The sequence below is a fragment of the Bos indicus x Bos taurus genome, chromosome X (genome assembly GCF_003369695.1).
Source record: "Bos indicus x Bos taurus breed Angus x Brahman F1 hybrid chromosome X, Bos_hybrid_MaternalHap_v2.0, whole genome shotgun sequence".
In the NCBI taxonomy this organism is placed as follows: domain Eukaryota; kingdom Metazoa; phylum Chordata; class Mammalia; order Artiodactyla; family Bovidae; genus Bos; species Bos indicus x Bos taurus.
The window spans coordinates 125,399,439-125,420,835 of record NC_040105.1 but is presented as its reverse complement, the minus strand read 5'-3'; the positions used below and the strand labels follow the sequence as shown (position 1 = coordinate 125,420,835).

Here is a 21,397-nt window from a genome sequence, read left to right as displayed (position 1 = left end):
TTTAAATTTCAGCTCATGTCAGTCCGCCACTTAGACTCTTCCAGTGACTTCCCATCTCAGAGTAAAAGTTGAAGTTGTGAAAGTGGCTTGGAAAGCCTTATACAATCCATGTATAAGGCCAGTGGTTTAAAATAGGGCTTCTAACTTGATTAGAGACCTTTATAGAATTTTTGCCACACAGTCTCTTAAATGAAATGCAGATCTTCCCTGTACGGGGTTTAAGACCCGTACTTCAGAGCATACTTGATATGCATTATCATGCAGTAATTTAATTTTTCCCTTCAGTGTGAAATGTTGACCTGTAGCCTTAACAATTATGATTTCTCTAATTCATAGCTATTTTAAAATGTATTTTGGCTTTAAAAGAATACGTTTATCCTACACTTGTAAGGGCACATATGGACCAGACAGTAGGGTTACAAGAATGAATACAAAAGATGTGCACACCAATAACCTTTGCAGTTGTGAGTGAGTGGTTTGATTGTGCATGTATGTGTAGAGACTGCATATTAATCTTTAGACAGAAACCATGGGGTAAACTGTATGTTGAGTTAACTATTTCATAAATGAAGCAACATGGTTTCTCCTTTTGATTTTTCTCTCTCCCCTTTATTCTTTTATTTTTCAAGAAATGGAAGAGTCACTTTATTTCTGACCAGGCATTTGCTAGCTTCACCAGTCCTGTCTAGTTTGAAGCTTCTCTAGTTTTTGTTTTCCATCTTTGGGTTTTAATAATCATTCTCTTTTTCAAACACAAAAGGTTCACATAGATATATCCTCAGGCCCTTTTATGGCTAAGCATGGCATTTTACACACAGTAGGCCCTCAAATCTCTGGGTGCTTATAAATATGACTTCTGTCTCATCTATTTGATTTTCTAACTATAGTTGAGGTTACAAGATAGATTTTTTTTTTTTTAGTATATGGAAGAGAGGGATGGGATGAAAGATGAAAAATAAAGCCATTTACTAATAGAAGGATTAAAAAAAAATCTATCCACAGTCAAAGAGAAAGTTCTTAAGTGTTGTGTTTTCGGCAGGATATTGAGTCTATTTGCATGTTAGGGACATTTAGAAACAAGAATATTTTAAATTGTAAAGAGTTTTAAATGCAGAATATAATGAAAGGCCCATTTTTATCATCCTGCTGTTATTACATGCCCAAAGAGCCATGAATCAGAAATTTACAATTTCAATTTGATATCAAAATCCCCTTCCCTTTCTTTTCTCCCTCTCTTTTACTAGCTACAAACATGTAGATGAAAACCATCTAACTTGCAATGGAACCCCTATGGAAATCCCTGGAGACTATACAGATAAGTTGAACATCATCTACACTTATTCTGTGAAATTTGAAGTAAGTATTCCATGCCATAATCTTACTTTTTCTTCCAAATCAAGTATATAACTGTCCTATGAAATGAAAATAAAGTTGCTCAGTCGTGTCCGACTCTTTGCGACCAGATGGACTTGCATTCCTACCAGGCTTGCATTAAATTCCTAGAAGTAGGAATTTAGATAACAGGGTGTAAACATTAAAAAGACGTATTTATTTGTTTGCCTGCTCTGGGTTTTAGTTGCAGCACACAGGATCTTTGATCTTTGTTGTTGCATGCAAGATCTTTAGTTGCAGCATGTGGGATCTAGTTCCCTTATCAGGGATCAAAGCCGGGACCCTGTATTGGGAGCACAGAGTCTTAGCCACTGGACCACCAGGGAAGTCCCAGGGTGTACACATTTTGATAACACATTACCAAATTCTTCACAAGAAAGTTGCTAGGTTGTTCCCTAGCATGCTCAGCAATACTAGGTTTCTGTCAATTTAAAAAATCTTGCTTCAGAATTTTAATTCTGTGAGTATAACAAAGTAAGATAGATTCATACTAGGCAAACTCCTAAGGGTCTAATATCTAAACCAGAACACCAATTTCATAATTTATTTGGAGAAATCTAAATGCCTTGTTGACCACATCATTCATGTTAGCTGGTTAGCACATCTGCCTATGATAAAGAGATATGAGAAAACAAATATAAACAGAATAGAATAAGTAGAAAGTTTCTTGGTGAACATAGGACCCCAGAGAAAAAGGAAGACAAGTATTAAAAGATGATATTCGTATGGCACATGGACCAGATGTTTATATTCATGGGTCAGGTGCTCTTAGCCTTGGACAGTATTAGAGGTACTTCTCCAGAAAATGAACACTGGGGCTTTCCTTTCATAGGGAAAACTTTTTATCACTATGTAGGTATATGTATTTCTCTTTATAGTTTTTCTTAAAGACTATGTGTCATATTTTTGATTCAGCTTTGATTATACTTGATTTTATACAAGGCTTATTTCTTACAGCTTTGGATGTGCTTTCCTGAGACAAAACCCTAATCACCTTATTTGGGATCAGGTCTCAAATCTCTTTGAACACTTACAAATTGTGCTTGGTTTGTGTCATTTCTATAGATGGCCTGACAGCCATTATAACACAATTCTTCCTAATCTCATTCTCAAAGCAATTCCAGTTTGGGGATGCCTTGCTTTTGTCCCTATGTATCACCTAGAGTGGTTATCTCCATTTTATAAATGAGGATCCTGAAGCCCAGTGAGCTGAAGTAATTTTCTCCAGATCATAGCTAGCAGGAGGTGGAAGTGATATTCAAACTCAGGTCTGTTTGGCCCCAAACTCATAGTTTTTCCACTATTCCATTCTGGCTTTCTATATTAAAGGTCTATTATATTTTCTGCCTACAGAGTTACTGTAAAGAAAATGAGAAGCGTTTATGTTAGAGAGGTGTGTGTGTACTTTGAGTCATCCAGCTAGAGGTCAGGATTACTTGATCCTACATCCTGCAGTTTACCCAAAATACAATTGGTGAAAACAGGCAATTTACCAGTCCAATAAGTATAGTCCAGTCTTCTAATCTCTGGATGAAACACAGAAGTGTAATCTGGGAAAAGGAATGAAGTACACCCTGAAGAAATTAAAATAACCTTTCCCTAGTGATTGAAAATAGTATTCCGACTTCAAGCTATTATCAGAAGTAGATTGAAGAGTGGAAGCTCTTATACATTTTTATCACTTATCAATTGGCTATTAAAATTAAGTGTAGGATGGTAACAGACTTATTTGTGGTGATCATTTTGAAATGTATAGAAATATTGAATCACTATGTTGTGTAACAAGAACTGACAGATTTGTAGGTCAATTATACTTCAAAAACAAACTGAGAGAAAGAGATTGGCTTTGTGCTTACTGGAAGCAGGGGATGAGGGGAGGGAGGAATTAAATGATGGTGATCATAACTACAAACTTGGAGTTATAAGATAAATAAGTGCTAGGGATGTAATGTACATCATGATAAATATAATTAATGCTGTATGTTATATATGAAAGTTGGGAGTAAATCCTAGGAGTTCTGATCCTAGGGAAAACATATTTTTAAATTTCTTTAATTTTGTATCTATATGAGATGATGGATGCTCACTAAACCTATTCTGGTCATGATTTCATGACATATGTTAAGTCCCATCATTATGCTGTACACCTTAAATGTATACAGTGCTGTATATCAATTATACTCAGTAAAGCTGGAAGAAAAAAATAATAAAATAAAAAAATTTAAGTGTAAGAACGCTTATGTTTACAGGAAATGTCAAGGGAAAGCACATCTAAACTGAAGTTTAGACTCAAGCCAGAGGCCTACATGGTATGGTGTTGGTGGTCTGTCTGCCTGCTGGAAGCAACTGTGGCAGTCAAAAGAGCTAAGGTGCAGGTTTAGATGCAGCTATAGCATATGGGCGGAGAAGGCCACGGCACCCCACTCCAGTACTCTTGCCTGGAAAATCCCATGGACGGAGGAGCCTGGTGGGCTGCAGTCCATGGGGTTGCTAAGAGTCGGACACGACTGAGCGACTTCACTCTCACTTTTCACTTTCCTGCATTGGAGAAGGAAATGGCAACCCACTCCAGTGTTCTTGCCTGGAGAATCCCAGGGACGGGGGAGCCTGGTGGGCTGCCGTCTATGGGGTCGCACAGAGTCAGACACGACTGAAGCGACTTAGCAGCAGCAGCAGCATAGCATGTGGGGGTTTTGAGGAAATTGCCTTATTTGGGGTTAGATCTTAACTCCTTGTTCTTTAACTTTCCTTAATCCTGGAAGCTATTTCAGAAGAGGAATTTTCCTTCCCACTGAAACTCATTTAAGGTGCTTAGAAGGCCTGTGGCTTCCAGATGTGGTACAATGGAAAGAACCAGACAAACCCAAGGTCTGAATCCTGGCTTTGACATTTCTTAGCTGTGTGAACTTGGGCAGGTTACATTGAGCCTATATTTCCTGACCTGTAAAATGGGGATAAAATAGTCACCTCATGTGATTGCTAGCAGAGATAAGTGAACAAACATATAAAATATTTAGCACAGCTCCTAGCCGGTAGTAGACACACAGTGTTTCCTGTGCCTTCTCTCAGATACAGGACCGCTTGCTTTACAAATGTCTTATGCAAAAGTAGCTCATAGGTGCAGAGTACACTTACACAGTGAGAATGCACTAAGCCACAATATTCTTTTTTTGCCTTTACTTAATTGCTTTTAACCACAATATTCTGTATCTGAACACCAGAAAGTTGCTGTTACAGTTGTGGGGAGGGTGCCAGGAAGAGTGGTTATGAATATCTCTCATGGTGCTGTTTCTTTATTTTCTGTCTTGGGTTCAAAATGTTTGTGTTTTTTTAAAATTTTTTACCCAGTGATAATCGTACATATCAACATGTCCCAAAGTGCATTCCCAAGAATGCTAGTCAAATTTGGAAAATGCTACTTCCTACTGTCTGCTTTTGTAGCTTCACAAAGCACATGAGTGTTTGATATTGTTTTTTAGTTGCTATGTTTGACTTTTTTCGACCCCATGGACTGTAGCCCACTGGCTTCCTCTGTCCGTGGGATTTCCCAGGCAAGAATACTGGAGTGGGTTGCCATTTTCTTCTCTAGGAGACCTGCCCGACTCAGGGATCAAATTCACACTCCTGCTTGGTAGGCAGATTCTTTACCGCTGAATCACCTGGGAAGCCCACATTAGTGTTTTAAAGTCTCCTAATAGAGAAACCTTTGACTGAGTCTAACTCAACAGTTTAGACTCCTCTTTGACTATGGAGTACTATTCTGGAGTAACATTTCTATCCCACTGCAGATTCTACTATGTGCACACTAGGTGTATAAGGTGGTTGTGTCTTATCGTACCTTACAAGATTCTATTAAACTAGAAATTTTTACATTTTAAATTTAAAAAATTTATTGAACTATAGTTGATATACAATATCATGTAAGTTTCAGGTGTACAGCACAGATTCAGTTACACACACGCATTATATATATATATATATATATATATATATATATATATATTCTTTTTTAGATTCTTTCCCCTTATAGGTTATTACATAATAGCGAATATAGTTTCCTGTGCTATTTAGTAGGTCCTTGTCAGTTGTTTTAAGTAAAAAAAAAATTATAGTAGTAATTCATGTTCATTTTAAAAATATAGAAAGATCACAAAATGTAAATAAAAGTCATTTAGAATACCACCATGTGCTGAGAACCACCATGAAAATTTTGGTGTATGGAATTAAGAGATAATTCTGAAATCAGACAGCTGGGTTTGAGTTCCTGTTTTCTACCACTACTTACTATACTAGATCTTGCCTACCATTTACCACTTCGATCTTCAGTTTCTTCATTTGTAAAACGGGGTCAATAATAGTAATTATCTACATCACAGGTGTGAAATTTAAATAAGGAAATATAACTAAAGGCACGTGGTATAGTTTCTGACACAAAGAAGGAGCTCAAACAATGCTTGCTACTAGTAGTATCATTAGGTTGTGAGAATTGGATGAGCTACATTGTTTTGTAACCTGCCCTTTTAACTTAACCATATAATGTAAACACTTGCCATATGATTAAATTTTCTTCTGCATTATTTAAATTTAAACTTGGTGAGATTATATTATTTTAAATTTAATATTATGAAAATGAAAGTTCAATTCTCTACAATAAAAAATTGTATTGAACCTATAACATAGCTTTCAGTGGACAAATGAGAAGCTGTGTACTTAATTATCATTTATTGAATTGCTTCAGTGGGAATGACAGAATTTGAAAATAAGTCTCTTTTTCTGGATTTCCCCAGTGGTTCAGTGGTTAGAACGCCTCGCTTCCAATGCAGGGGGCACAAGTTCAGTCCCTGGTTGGGGAATTAAGATCCCACATGCCAGACAGTGCAGTAAGGAGAAAAAAAAGAAAATAAGTCTCCTTTTATCCTCCAACTAAATAATTGATTCAGGTCAATAATTGATTAAAGGATATTAAAACTGTAGATGACTGAGTGCTGGAGAAACTGGGTTATTCTCACAGTGACAAAGTAGCACTCCATAGATTATTTTCTAATTGTAAATGGGAAAATATAAAAATAAATGGATAAAATAAATATGATAAATAGGAATTCATACTGATCTCCCTGATCAGTATGTCAGTATAGCAGTGGTCGTGCTAGCCCTTTCCCCTTGCTGATCTGTAACTTCTTTCTCTGATATTGAGAAACCTGGCTCCCATTATCCACAAGTTCAGTTCAGTTGCTCAGTCGTGTCTGACTCTTTGCGACCCCATGAACCACAGCACACCATCCTCCCTGTCCATCACCAACTCCCAGAGTCCACCCAAACCCATGTCCATCGAGTTGGTGATACCATCCAACCATCTCATCCTCTGTTGTCCCCTTCTCCTCCTGCCCTCAATCTTTCCCAGCATCAGGGTCTTTTCAAGTGAGTCACCTCTTTGCATCAGGTGGCCAGAGTATTGGAGTTTCACCTTCAACATCAGTCCTTCCAATGAACACCCAGGACTGATCTCCTTTAGGATGGACTGGTTGGATCTCCTTGCAGTCCAAGGGACTCTCAAGAGTCTTCTCCAACACCACAGTTCAAAAGCATCAATTCTTTGGTGCTCAGCTTTCTTCACAGTCCAACTCTCACATCCAAACATGGGAAAAACCATAGCTTTGACTAGACGGACCTTTGTTGGCAAAGTAATGTCTCTGCTTTTTAATATGCTGTCTAGGTTGGCTTGCAGAATCTTAGTTCCCCGATCAGGGATTGAACCCAGGCCACAGCAATGAAAGTGCCAAGTCCTAACCACTGGACCACCAGCAATTCCCTTTAAATCTTCATTTTATAGACTATAAAACTGAGACTCATAAAGTCACTTGCCCAAGGTCACAAATGTAAAGGATTATAAATCTAGATTAAGTTGGCTACAGAATCCAGGCTCCTAAAACAACCACTTTAATGGTGTGAGTTTATTTTAATTTTTTATTTATTTTTTGACATGTGAAATCTTGCTTCCCTGACTGCCAGGGAAGTCCCCAAGGTATGAGTTTACAATGGGCAGGAACTATGCCTGGAAACAAAGGGTGGGGATGGGAGGGCTTTACAGACAGCCCCCAGGGGAGGGCGGGGCTCTGGCAGGAAGACAGTGTCTAGAGGCCAGCAGGCCCTGGGGCATCCAGAAGGCGAGGCCCTGGGGGGCTGGTGGAGGGGCTGGATTGGTTCCCAGAAGCCCCGGGGTTCTGGTGGGCAGCGGAGGCCAGATCCCACCATCCAGGCCCAGGCTGGGCAGAACTCCCAGGTGCTAGGAAGACTTTTTAAGAGAGAGGCCTTGAGCTAGTCCTTGAAGGATGCTGAGGAAGGCATTTTGGGAAAGGTCATAGACTGAGTTAAAAGACCTGGAATTTAGGAATTTGGAGGGGGGCTAGAGGAAGGGCTTTCCAAGTGAGAATGTACATGTGTATGTGGGGAACAGTGAATAGATTTGTCTGAAAGAAATTTTTTCATTTGTTTATTCATTCAGCAATAGGTAATAAGTGCATCCTAGGTGCCAGGTGTTAAGTCCTGGGTATATAAAGGCCAAAAAGATTCAGTATAATACCCCAGACTTTAATCGTTTATGTGTAAACAGTATTCGTAGAAAGGTAGATTTGAAACACATTTTGAATGGCCTTGAATGCCGGGCTAAGATATTTCTACTCATCATATTTTACTTTAAAAAACTTACTGTTTATACTACCAATTAAAGATTTTTTTGATTTCACTCTAATCACATTAATTTTAGCTATGTATCTGTGTATGTGAGTTATATAAGCTTTAGCTGTGGGCTAGCTTGAGACCCTAGCCACAGGTCTTGCATTTTTTTGCAAGATGCATTCCTGATTTTCAGGCACCATAGACTAATAACTGAATTTGAGAATCAGAGAGTTTTGGTACTGGTTTACTTCAAACTCATACTTGACCTTGAGCAGGTTCATTTTCTTTTCTGGACTTCAGTTTCCCTATAGTAAAGTGAGGGAATGGAGCTCAACCCTATCAGATTAATATCTTCTTTTAATAACAAATGTTTTATCCTTCTCCCTTTGCTATTGTAAAATAATTTTAATAGATACTAGATAATTAAACTTGTCTTACACATAGTTTCAAGAGACATCAGTATAACACCACAACTATAATATAAAGGAGAAATTAAAAAATCAATTTTTAATAAGATATATTTCAGTCATTGTTAGATGCTTGCATCTATGTGTATTCGCATGCTCAGTCATGTCCCGCTCTATGGGACCCTATGGACTACATACAGTCTCCCAGGTTCTTTGGTCCATGGGATTTTCCTGGCAAGAATACTGGAGTATATTGCAATTTCCTCCTCCAGGGACCTATGTGTATAATCATTGTAAATATGATATATATATGAATACAGATGAATGTGAGACTATTGTATATTGGTGGCTCAAATATCACATCTTTCTAAAGGATGCCATGATTTTCTGAGATGTTGATCAATTTTAATAAAGTTTCAAGCCAAACAGTACCATTTTCCCTCAATTTACATGGTAGTTGCATTCCTGGGGGAAAAATAAATGTATATTAACTTGCTTGCCAATGCAGCAGATGCCAGAGACAAGAGTTCGATCCCTTGGTCAGGAAGAGCCCCTGGAGGAGGGTACGGGAACCAACCCCATTATTCTTGCCTCGAGATTCATATGTACAGAGAAGCCTGGCGGGTCACGGTCCATGGGTTGCAAAGAGTTGGACACGACTGAAAAGATTTAGCACACAAAAATACTTTAATTGTAAAATGAAGTTAGAATCTAGCTGCAGATAATCATAAGCAGTTTTTCACGCACATAAATGGTGGATGGGGCTTTTGGAAGTTCTCAATTTTTTGTGTGGGTCTCCCAATGCCCTGTCTGGCATTCTACTATGCTTCTAATTCCAGTAGTATCCTCGCATCGTTTCATTATGTCCCCTAGAGGGTACTGTTCTCCCTGTTGAAAACAACTAGACTAAAAGAAGCTCTAGTTGCCTACCCCTTGATTTCTTTGATTCCCTGCAGGTGTTTTTACTGAGTGAAACCCATCATACACTGGGTCCTGAATCAAGAACTCTCATCTATATTTCTGCCTTTGCTTCTTGTGATTTCATTAGAAAGAGCATTAAAGACCTGCCTACCTCATATGCTTTTATGTCTTATAAAAGATTTTGAAACTCTGGGATGTAAAGATGCAGAATAATTGCTTTTAAATGGATTTAAACAATGGGTTCCACCATTTAGTTATCTTTTTACATTTGTCATTTTGTCTCAAATATGCCTTAGGATTTTAAAATAATTTCTTATTGTCTTATGGAGGAGTAGTATGTGTTGTGGACTGTTATTTCCAGCAGATGGCAGTGTTTGGTGCAAAAACTACTTGATTTAACAACTGCAGATTTTCTAGGCTCTCTTTGTATTTAAAAGCCAAACTTCGTCATGTATATTTGAAAGTACCTCTTTTTTTTACGTTTTATTTTTTCTTCCAGTTTTATTGAGCTGTAATTGATATACAGCATGGTATGAGTTTAGGGGCTTCCCAGGTGCTGCAGTGGTAAAGAATTCTTCTGCCAATGCAGGAGATGCAAGAGATGTGGATTCAATCCCTTTGTTGGGAAAATCCCCCAGAGCAGGGCATGGCAACCCACTCGAGTATTCTTGCCTGGGAAATCCCATGGACAGAGGAGTCTGGTGGGCTACGGTCCGTGGGGTCACAGAGTCGGACACAACTGAGTGACTGAGTACTGTATGAGTTTAAGGTGTACAGCATTATGGTTTGACTTATATCATGAAATGATGACCACAATAAATGTGGTCACTACATAAATGTAGTGAACATTCATCATCTCATATAGATACAAAATTAAAGAAATAGCAAAGCAATATTTTTTCCGTGTGATGAGAACTCTTGGGATTTAATCTTGTAACAACTCTTATATGTAACATACAGCAGTGTTAATTACACTTATCATGTTGCACATTACATCCCTAGTACTTGTTCACCTCATAACTGGAAATTTGTCCCTTTGACCACCTTCATCTAATTCCCCCTCTCCCCACTTCCATCTCTGGTAACTACAAATATGATCCCTTTTTCTGTGGATTGATTTATTTGTTGGTTTAGAAGTATAATTAACTTACAATACTATGTTAGTTCTTGTTTGTTACAAAACAGTGATCCGATATTTCTATCCATTTTAAAATGATCACCACGATAAGTCTAGTCCATCTGTCGCCATACAGAGGTATTACATAATCATTGACTCCTCACCCTGTACATTTCATACTTGTGACTCATTTATTATGCAACTGAAAGTTTGGACCTTTTAATTTCCCTCACTTATTTCACTCCTTGTTAAAGGGCTTGATATGCGTTAACTTGCTTAAGGCAATGGACAGTAGTCTGGTGAAGAAATGCATGCAATTCAAATTTTGACAAATTAAGTCACACTTTGTTATAATAATAATATTTTAATAATAAAATGGCTAAGACAAATCCTTTCATGCAATGAATATCTATCCCTGAATTTGTCAGTCTGTAAATTCAGATTTTCTAAAAGTAAACAATTTCATACTACAGAAAAATTGCTAAAATAACACAAAGAACTCTTATAGTCCCTTTAACTAGATACTCCAATGTTTAACATTTTACTTCATTTGCTCCATTATTCGCTCTTCTCTCTGTGTCCATTATCATTAGTCTTTCTGTGAATCCTTTGAGAGCTAGATGTTGTCTCATCACCCCTAAATCTGCCAGAGTGTCTTTCCCTAAAACAAGTATACAACTGTGCAAACCAGGAATCAATATTGGCATTACAGCATTACATTACCATCTGATTCATATCCATCCATTCAGATTTTGCCAGCTGGCCAACAATATTACTTTTCCCCCTTCTGGTTCAGTATCCTTTCCAGGATTACATGTTATATTTAGTTTTTGATCTCCTCCAATCTGGGCCAGTTCTTCAGTCTTTCCCTATGTTTCATATTCTTGAAAATTTGAAGAGTACAGACCTTACATTCTGTAGGATGACCATCAACCTGGGTCTGTCTGATGGTTCTTCATGACCAGGCTCAGGCCATGGATTCTCAACAGGAAGACTGCAAAATGATACCTCACATCAGTAGATACAAAATGTCAACCTGACCTTTCATAGATGATGTTCATCATGAACACTGGGTCATCAGGTGTTAGCTAAAGTCTACTGTTGAATTAAAAGTCATTTCAATTAAAATCCATCATTTCCATTTTTTTAAAAGCAGTGTACATTGACTTTCTTCATACCCATCCCCCACACTTTACAAAAAACATAGATACCTAATTTTATTAATTTTTTCTGCCCATTTAAAATTTTTTTAAATTATAAAAGTATGATAATACATCTATAGGAGACTTGGAAAATACAGAACAAAGTTACTATAGTTCCATTATATATTACAATTATTTTTAAGTAGATAAATTAAGATTTTTAGTTGGAGCTTCAATATCAAACTCTCAAACATTAATAGGATGAATAGACAGAAAAGTAGAAGGCTATAGCAGACCTGAAAAGTACTATGAACCAATTTAACATAATTAAGATTTATGCAATTTTCATACAACAGCAGGATACAAATTCTATTCAAGTTCCCATAGACTATAAATCAGGAGACCCTAGAACATATCCACGGACATAAAACAAGGTGCAAAATTTCATGGTCTAAAAGTATTGAAATCATACAGAGTCTGTTTTCTTATCACTGGAATTATTTTAGAAATCATTATCAAAAGATATTTGAAAATAAACCACATAATTTCAAGTGCAATGTGACATTTACCAGGAGAGATCTTTGACTTAGCCATTGAAAGCCTCAATGAAGTTCAAAGACTGAAGAAACACAGTGGGTGATTGCAGAGAAGAAAGCATTTAAATGAGAAACTAATTAAAATGAGAAATTAATATTAAAGGTACTTTAAAAACCCTGTGTTTTTTTAAATTAAATATCCACTTTTTAAATGATGGGTGCAGATACCAAATTTTAAATAATAAGTCATATTTGGTCCGTTTGTTACCTGTGTTTTCCTTTTGCTAAGAGTATGCCATTAATTTAAGGGGTAATCATACCACATTAATGGTTTAAATGTTTATCAGGGATTATCTTTTAAGATATTCATTTATTGGGGCTATTTTATAAGAAAGCTATTGAAAGGTTCAGTTTGATCATACATCAGCAGAAACAACTGGTGATTATATTTTCTTAGGTTTTAATAAGTATTGAGAACCACAGTATTAAAAAACTTTTTATCAGTTTGTTGCTGAAACATTTCAAAATACTTAAAGTACAAAAGTAAAATATTAGAATATTCTGTAAGAAATAATGACAGAAATTGAATACTGTTTTCTAAGTAAACAAAATAATAATAAACCTATTTGCAGGAGGTGGATTTGGTATGTTGTAGTGAAGCAAGTTGTCTTATAGTTCAAAATTTTAGTTCAATTAAAATAATAATATTGATAATACTTATATGTGGTGAAGGCTTCAAACCATATAGAAAATGTATAAGTAAAATTCTGCCTTCCTTTACTACCCTTCCCCTAATTTCTAGTCTCTTCCTCCGAAAGTATAACCATTGTTTTTTCTTGCAGAAAAATGTTTGCATCTACAAAATATGTATTTTTTTTGGAGGGGGAATAGAATCTTGCTGTACATACGTGTCTTACTATGTACTTTCCACCTTTATTTTTTCATTTAATGCTATTTCATAGACATGTCATCACCTAGAGATGTACATCATTCTTTTTAATGGTTACATAGTATTTCTTAGCATGGACTACCATAGTTTGTTTATTCCTATTCTGATGGGGATTTTTGATTATTTTTAGGTTTTTAAATTTAAAAACAAACCACAGTGACTCTCATTATATATGCCTATGAAGTTTCAATTAAGATGAAAATGTGGTCTGGACAAAAAGAAATGAAGTATGGGGTGGATTTAGGGTGACAGAAAAATAACAAAAAGGTGCTATTATTTCTGATGAACAGTAAACTAAATTTTTTTTCCTAGTCCCTTTCTGAAATGAGATAGTGAAGTGAAATTGCTCAGTCTTGTCTGACTCTTTGTGACCCCATGGACTGTAGCCTACAAGGCTTCTCCGTCCGTGGGATTTTCCAGGCAAGAGTGCTGGAGTGGGTTGCCATTTCCTTCTCCGGGGGATCTTCCCAACCCAGGGATTGAACCCGGGTCTCCTGCATTGCAGGCAGATGCTTTACCATCTGAGCCACCAGGGAAGCCTGAAATGAGATAGGATATCAGTAAATAAAAGTAAGATGAAAATGTCAGGCTAGATTGCATGATTCCATGAAGTTAGCAGTAAAGAAATGGAGAATGTACAGGCAGAATAACTTTGTTTTAGGATTATAACCTTTAATAAAAGGTCAGTTAAAATTTGGTCATGTGATTTTTGTATTTTTGTTTCTAGGAAAACAAACAGATCAGGTGGGGTTCTAGGTGGGATTATATTTTGGAATCTATGTCTCATACCAGCATTCAGTGGTTTAGGTAAGCACTTTATGAATTAAAGAGTAAGTAGCTTCACGGTGGGAAATGTATATACACACACACACATATATATGCATATGTGTATTTTAAAAATTATTTTGTTACCAGAGATGATCTTTTGTTCCTTCCAGTTTTATTGAGATATAATTGACATATAATAGTATAAGTTTAAAGTGTGCAGAATAATGATCTGACTTGTATTGATGACCACACAAAGTTTAGTGAATATCAGTGATCTCCTATAGATACGAAATGAAAGCAATGTAAAAAATTTCCCCTCAGTGATGAACTCTTAGGATTTACAGTCTTAACAACTTTCAGTATAACGTACATTAGTGTTAATTATATTTATCATATTGTACATTATATCTCTAGTACTTATTTAAATTACAACTGCACGTTTGTACCTTTTAATTACTTCACCCAATTCCCTTTCCCCTAACCCCCTATCAGAGATGATCTTGAGTGACAGTTTTTCTTCTCTCTGGCTAATTTCCCCTCTTCTTCTCCTCCCCCACCTCTCTACATACACAAAGAGAAACAAAAAGGAAAATCTGTTGTAAATATACTAATGTTTATGCTCAAGGGAAAAAGAAGGCTGAGATGTCCAAGAGATAGCATGTCTGCGTGTAAAGAGTAATACATGCTGGGAAGTAGGCAGGATAGGACTGTGATAGTGGACCCTGTGCAGAAGATGGAAGGAGAACAAGACAGATGCTTTCATTTGTGGGGTCAGAAAGTCTGAGCAAAGTAGAGTGTAGGAAAAGCAGTAACCAACTGGAGTGGAGGAAGGTAAAGATGTCATGAAACACTGGGAAAAGAGCAGAGAAAGATGAAAAGATTACAGATGAGAAACCAAAGCACTGCAAGTGGTCACTTAATCAAGGCAAGTCATTTAGATGAGACAATTGTGTGGAGATAATGTCTGTGAGTGAAGGTCGATTCATTCTCCAGGTGTTCATTTTCATCCCTATTAGGATGCCAAGCACTAGGGGAGGTGCTCAGACATGCCAGTGAATAAGGCACCCAGGCTTCTTCTCGAAGGAAGCTTACATTCTAGTGGAATCACAGTGAAGGGACTTGATTCCTCAGGAATCTTCAACAGGATCAAACCACAGAGTTAGAAGTCCTTCGTGACTGTGGAAGGAATAGTTTCAACATGAAACTGAAGGATGGACCAGCTGAGAATGTGATGATTGAGGCTTTCCTAAAGTGCTGACAGCGAGCATAGGATCTTCAGTTAGTAATTTAGGAGACTGATCAGAGAAGCTGATGAGAAATAGATGAAACTGTACACATAGTACCTTTCCCCCTTCATCTCTTATAATAAAGCAGTTTTGGATGGAGGAAGACTATAAAGGTAAAGATGAAAGTAAAGTGAAAGTGAAGTCGCTCAGTCGTGTCCTGACTCTTTGTGACCCCATGGACCCTACCAGGGTCCTCTGTCCATGGGATTTTCCAGGCAATAGTACTGAAGTGGATTGCTATTTCCTTCTCCAGGGGATCTTCCTGACCCCGGGATCAAACCCAGGTCTCCCACATTGTAGACAGACGCTTTACTGTCTGAGCCATCAGGGAAGTCCAAAAGATGAAAGTAAGGAAGGGTATAATTCTATGAGTATGGTCTTCTGAGGTAATGATTTTCCTTATACTGCCATTGCCTTTGTTTTTAAAAAAATATTTTATTTTGGGATGGAGGACACATGTACACCCATGGCTGATTCATTTCAATGTATGGCAGAAACCACCACAATATTGTAAAGTAATTAGCCTCTAAGTAAAATTAATTAAAGAAATATTTTATTGGTGTATAGTTGCTTTACAATATTGAGGTAGTTTCTGCTGTACAGCAGAGTGAATCAGCTATGTGTTTACATATATCCCCTCTTTTTTGGATTTCCTTCCCATTTAGGTCACCACAGAGCACTGAGTAGGGTTCCCTGAGCTAACAGTAGGTTCTCATTAGTTATCAACTTTATTTTTTAAAATTTCATTTTATTGAAGTACAGTTGATTTACAATGCTATTGCCTTTAAAGTGAGAATAGCTCCCATTCTCCTCCTCCTATTTCTATCCTCAGTCTTCCTTCTCCTCTCCCTCCTTCTCCTCCTCATTATAATGATCATATCTTAACTTTTCTAGAAAATCTTCTGTTGGGGCAATAGTCCACGTCCCATTTTGTCACACCTCCAAGGAGTCTCTTCAAATAAAATTTTTTAAAATGGTTTCTTTAAAGGGGTCATGAAAGGAAAGGGCATCCAGATCAATGGTGGGGCTAATCTCTAGTATTAATATTTATGATGTAATAATAAATGTACTTTAGTTTCTGTCTCGAGCTAATTTACTTATGACATTTAACAGACATTTTAGACATCTTAGCGGCACTTTTCTACAACAGTGCTGGTCTTTTCAGAGATTCTGGTGAAACTTTTTTAAATGTGTCTGGATTTGGCTGGGTGGTGGGATGGCTAAAGGTCTTGGTTTTCATTTGGACATAATTTTTAAGATTCAGTTTTGGAACCAGTAAGAGCTGGTAGGTAAGTGGTCCATGGGATCTTTACCCTGAAACTTGATAAAGTTAAAAGCCTTGGTCCATCTAAGGATCTACCCAAGGACAGTCAGGCAGTCATCAATTTAACCTTGACTCCTGGACTTCCATTCTCAGTTTCATGTTCTGGAACTAAGTTTGCGTTCCTGATCTTTTTCATTTCCCCTTGTTTATTTTTGGGAATGTACTCTTAAAAAGTTGTAAAATAACCTTAAGAATAGTGTTGCTTCTATTGCTTAATTGGTAATGAACTTTTGTGATAGAACTTTAAGTTCATTTAATATATTGAGGTATTATCCAAATGTATTAGCCTTTGATCCAAATGTAACTTTAGAAAACTGATTGACATGACAATTTGAATGTCTTTTACATGTGCACAAATTTTCTTTTTTACTGTTCAAATAAGAAATTTGAGGTTTAACTTCTATTTTTCCTTCTTTCCATTTTGTAGTATCTTGAATTCATTTGTCATTGTTCTCTTCTTAACTGGAATGGTGGCTATGATCATATTAAGAACTCTCCACAAAGATATTATCAGATATAATCAGGTTTGTTTTCCTGTAAATAAAAATGCACATATTTGATTCAGCCAATATTTGAATGCCTGCTTTGCCCAGTTCTCAAGGTTATGTTTCTACTTAGAGTATAGCACCTTGAATATAACACATTTTAATGTCTAGTAATTTTGCATATTGTGCTGAATCAAAGTATAGAGTATTGTGTAGATTCTTAAAAAGTATAGGTAAGTTTATTAGAGAGTTATTTGCTATCGACTCTTTGATTATATACCTTTCCATGTTCTGATCTTTCAAAATATCATTATTTAAGATTTTCATTAATTTGGAACATGAGAATATGTACAAAACATTGCAAAATACTACAATTTATGGCAAATTTAGTTTTATCTAATTTATACTCTTCTGACTCTTATGATCATTTATGTATTGATGAATTTTTAATTTCTATAGAATTAGTTGAATTCTTTTTTGTATGTTAAATCATGTTGCTTTTTCCATGAAAATCAAGCCAGTTGTGTGCTTTACATAATTAACACACTCCCTTCAGTGCAAAATTTAGAGAATGGCTCATTTGTATGGCAGGATCACATACCTGCCAGAGACCTACTTTATCCAAAATGAGCCATTAGTTTGTCTTTAGAGGAAAATTAGTTTTCTGCTAACTTTCAGAGCTCTTGTAACTTTCTGTCATAATAACTCCTGCGTTTATTAAAGACTTTCTCTTATGCAGGAAGATATCCAGAAGGATTACGGTTGGAAGCTTGTTCATGCAGATGTATTCAGACCTCCAAGGCTTGGAATGTTGTTATCAATTTTACTGGGTCAAGGAACACAAGTTTTGATTATGACATTTATTACTCTATGTGAGTAGGCTCAGATCAATATGTGTCATCTTCAACATCCTGACATAGGTTAAACTTTGATTCATGTGTACAAAAGAACTGAAAATTCTACCCTAAAGTTTAAGGAAATGTGTATTTTATAGTATATTTTAATGAGTATTTGTAGTATATTTAAAATAAAATTTGTATTTTATTTTAAGGGTATGGATCTGAATATGTTCCTATATCAAGGACCTTTCATAGTTTCTTCAGTTCTGAATAATTTATTGTAATGTCCAATATACATGTTCCTTGCTTTGCATGTGGGTAGATCATATTTTAGGTGGGCTCAGGGAATTGTAATTCAGAGATTAGGATTTTGAAATGCTAAGGCAAGCCTAAGCGCTGGTCTTGAAATGTATAAATGAAGTGGCATCGTTAGTAGGTTCACAATGGCTGATGAACTCTCTCTGCCTTCATTATCAACCAAGAGTAGAGTTTGTCAGTTTTTGATAACCAGAGTGGGGATTTTCACAAACAAAGCTTCTGTAAATAAATGGCTTATTAGGTGTTTCAGATGTCAATGATAACTTCTAACTTTAGCTCTTAAGGTTATGTTTTCCTGGGACCGAGTCTCATTGTGATGTTCCGCCCCCCCCCCCCCCCCCCCGCCTTGAATAAAAGGAAACAGAAGGAAATTTTTGTGGGGAAAAATGATTTGCTCTTTAGGGAGTGACTACTGGAGTAGGGAAAGGGACGATCTTCTCTTTGATTTTGATTTAAAATAATATAATTAATGATTTAAACAAGGAGGTTAAAGACTAAATTGAAAACACAGTTTGCCTTGTATGGGATCAGACTTTTCGTTAAGAACAGATTGTCAAAAAATTAGCTAAGTAAGTAACATCAGAGAATTTCCCTGTATGCTGTTTCATAAAATGTCTTAATAAGGTGTCTTTAATATATTATAAAGCCTTATGTGTTTTGAGGCTATCATTGTCACTGGTTTGATATTTCTTCTTTGTGCTTTTAGTTCTTGCCTGTCTTGGTTTTCTTTCTCCCGCTAATCGTGGTGCTTTAATGACCTGTTCTGTTGTGTTATGGGTCCTTATGGGAGCATCTGCTGGATACGTGTCTGCTAAGGTGTACAAGTGTAAGCATTACTATTATTATTCCAAGTTGGTGTGTTAAATATAGAAATTAAAAAGCTTGAAAATTTTAAAAATTGCATCAGGAATTTTAGCTGACCTAGCAAAATATAATTGTGTCCTTGTTACTGTAAAATATTTGTAAAGTGGACTAAATCTAGTTGCCCTAGTAATTATTCTGTCCTTTACTTCCTCAGCGTTTAGAGGTCTGAAGTGGAAGACAAATTTCTTTCTGACGGCACTGCTGTGTCCTGGGTTAGTATATGATGTTCTCCTTTCTCTACACAATTATAATCTTTCTTATACTTTACCTTGGAAAAATCATTGTACACAATAATGAAGAGTAGAATGGAGGTGAGTGACCACTGTTTTTTCTGTGGCTGCAGCATTCTTTTTTGGTGTATTTGCATTCTTTTCATCTTTTTGTAACCCTTAGTACAAAGAGATGGTGATGGTGCTGCAGTATTCAATTTTGATCTTTGTTTTTGAAGCAGGTTTCATAAATGCTCATCTCAGTTATGCATCTTGCCTTATGTATCATGTTAGAGTGGCAGCTTATATACCACATTGTGTTATTCTCCTTGTCTCTGCCTTCTGTGATTATTTCTTCCTATCTCACCTTGTTACTGCAGTGTCATTAGTGACTGCAGACCCCAGGCAGAGTCATGGTCAGAGAGGGAGTCAGGGTGGTGCTGCACAGTGGCTCTTAGGGAGCTCTTCTGGTGCCCTAATTCTAAAGATGCAGAATCAACATGTTCAAGGTCATACGTGAAGTCAGTAATGGAGCTCAGGCTATGTATTGGCTTGGCCAAAAAGTTAATTCGGGTTTTTCCATCTTGTGGAAAAGCATGAGTGAACTTTTTGGCCAACCCAATATCCCTGACCAGTGCTCTTCCCATAATGCCTCACCAATAAGGTGCTGACTTGTTTTGAGTTTTATCTTCAGATTCTTTAATATGTTTTATCTTAGTCAGCTCGGGCTACTGTAACAGAATACCATAGACTGGGTGGCTTAAACAACAGCCATTTATTTTCTCACAGTTCTGGAGGCTGGGAAGCCCAAGATCAGGGCATCAACAGGATAGAGTCCTGGTGAGTGCTCTCTTCTTGGTTGCTGATGGCTGCCATCTTGATGCATCCTTACATGGCAGAGGAAAAGAGAGACACTGAACTCTACAGTATTTCTTCTTGTAAGGGCACTAATGCCATAATGAAGGCTGCACCCTCATGACCTCATCTAAACCTAATCCCTCTCCCAAGGCCCCATTTCCAAACACTATCACATTAGGGATTAGGGTTTTTTTTTTTTTTTTTTAAACTTTTTATTTTGTTTTGGGGTATATGTGATTGACAATATTGTGATAGTTTCAGGTGAACTGTGAAGGGACTCAACCATACATATACATGTATCCATTCTCCCTTAAACTCCCCTCCCATTCAGACTGCCACATGACATTGAGCAAAGTAGGGATTAGGATTTTAATATAAGATTTTTGGGAGAAACAATTCAATCCATAGCATGTTTGATTTAAAAAAATTCTTTCTTTAATATGTTCTGGAGGACTTTTTTTTTTGTAGGAAATGTCATGGATTATATCTTAATTGTTACATGGAACTTAAAAAAAATTGTGTCTTTTGGCTGCACTGGGACTTGATTGCTGCATGGCTTTCTCTAATTGTGGTGCACAGACTTCTCATTGCGGTGGCTTCTTCTGTTATAGAGCCCAGACTCTAGGCGCGTGGGCTCAGTAGTTGTGCCTCATGGGGTTAGTTGCTCCATGGTATGTGAAATCTTCCCAGATCAGGGATCAAACCCATGTCCCCTGCATTGGTAGGTGGATTCCCAATCACTGAACCACCAGGGAAGTCCTGTTTTGTGGTAATTTAATTTCTATTTGTTGTAAAATTCCCATGTCCTTAATGCTAGAAGTGTGTCACAATAATGCATATATGTATGCTCAGTCACTCAGTTGTGTCCGACTCTGTGACTCTATGGACTGTAGCCCACCAGACTTCGCTGTCCATAGGATTTCCCAGGCAAGAATACTGGAGTGGGTTGCCATTTCCTCCTGCAGGGGATCTTCCCAACCCAGGCATCAAAACTGTGTCTCCTGCATCACCTCTCCTTCATCACCTGTATTGGCAGGCAGATTCTTTACCACTGAGCCACCTGGGAAGCCCCGTCACAATGGTGGAAATTCTATAATGGAAGTTATACATAATAAATTCAGTTACATTGTATACTAATCAGTGACAAAATGAGAGCAAATGCTCTGTGACTGAGTATAAAGCCATCATCAGTGCAATGCAGTGATAGATGATACATTCAGTAGACTCATAATGTTTTATCTACGTGTGGCTTTTCCCTTCAACTCCAGGGAAAGGCTTGAATATTCCAAGTTTGCACATCAAATACA

The 21,397-nt window shown here is 37.0% G+C and overlaps 1 protein-coding gene across 5 annotated transcripts in view; it reads left to right on the top strand.

The window, feature by feature from the left end:
* The window catches only part of LOC113887349 (transmembrane 9 superfamily member 2-like), an 80,642-nt gene that overhangs the window by 23,841 nt on the left and 35,404 nt on the right, over positions 1-21,397 (top strand). For 4 of the 5 annotated variants that reach the window (XR_003509714.1, XM_027534446.1, XM_027534445.1 and 1 more), the window contains exons 7-12: positions 1,245-1,356; positions 13,867-13,946; positions 16,945-17,041; positions 17,742-17,874; positions 18,866-18,985; positions 19,178-19,235. Coding sequence is in view for 4 of the 5 variants with exons in the window: in XM_027534446.1 (XP_027390247.1) it covers positions 1,245-1,356; positions 13,867-13,946; positions 16,945-17,041; positions 17,742-17,874; positions 18,866-18,985; positions 19,178-19,235 (600 nt within the window). In the remaining variant the exon portion in view is untranslated. The remainder of the gene's footprint in view (positions 1-1,244; positions 1,357-13,866; positions 13,947-16,944; positions 17,042-17,741; positions 17,875-18,865; positions 18,986-19,177; positions 19,236-21,397) is intronic. The other variant, XM_027534444.1, reaches the window with a different exon arrangement.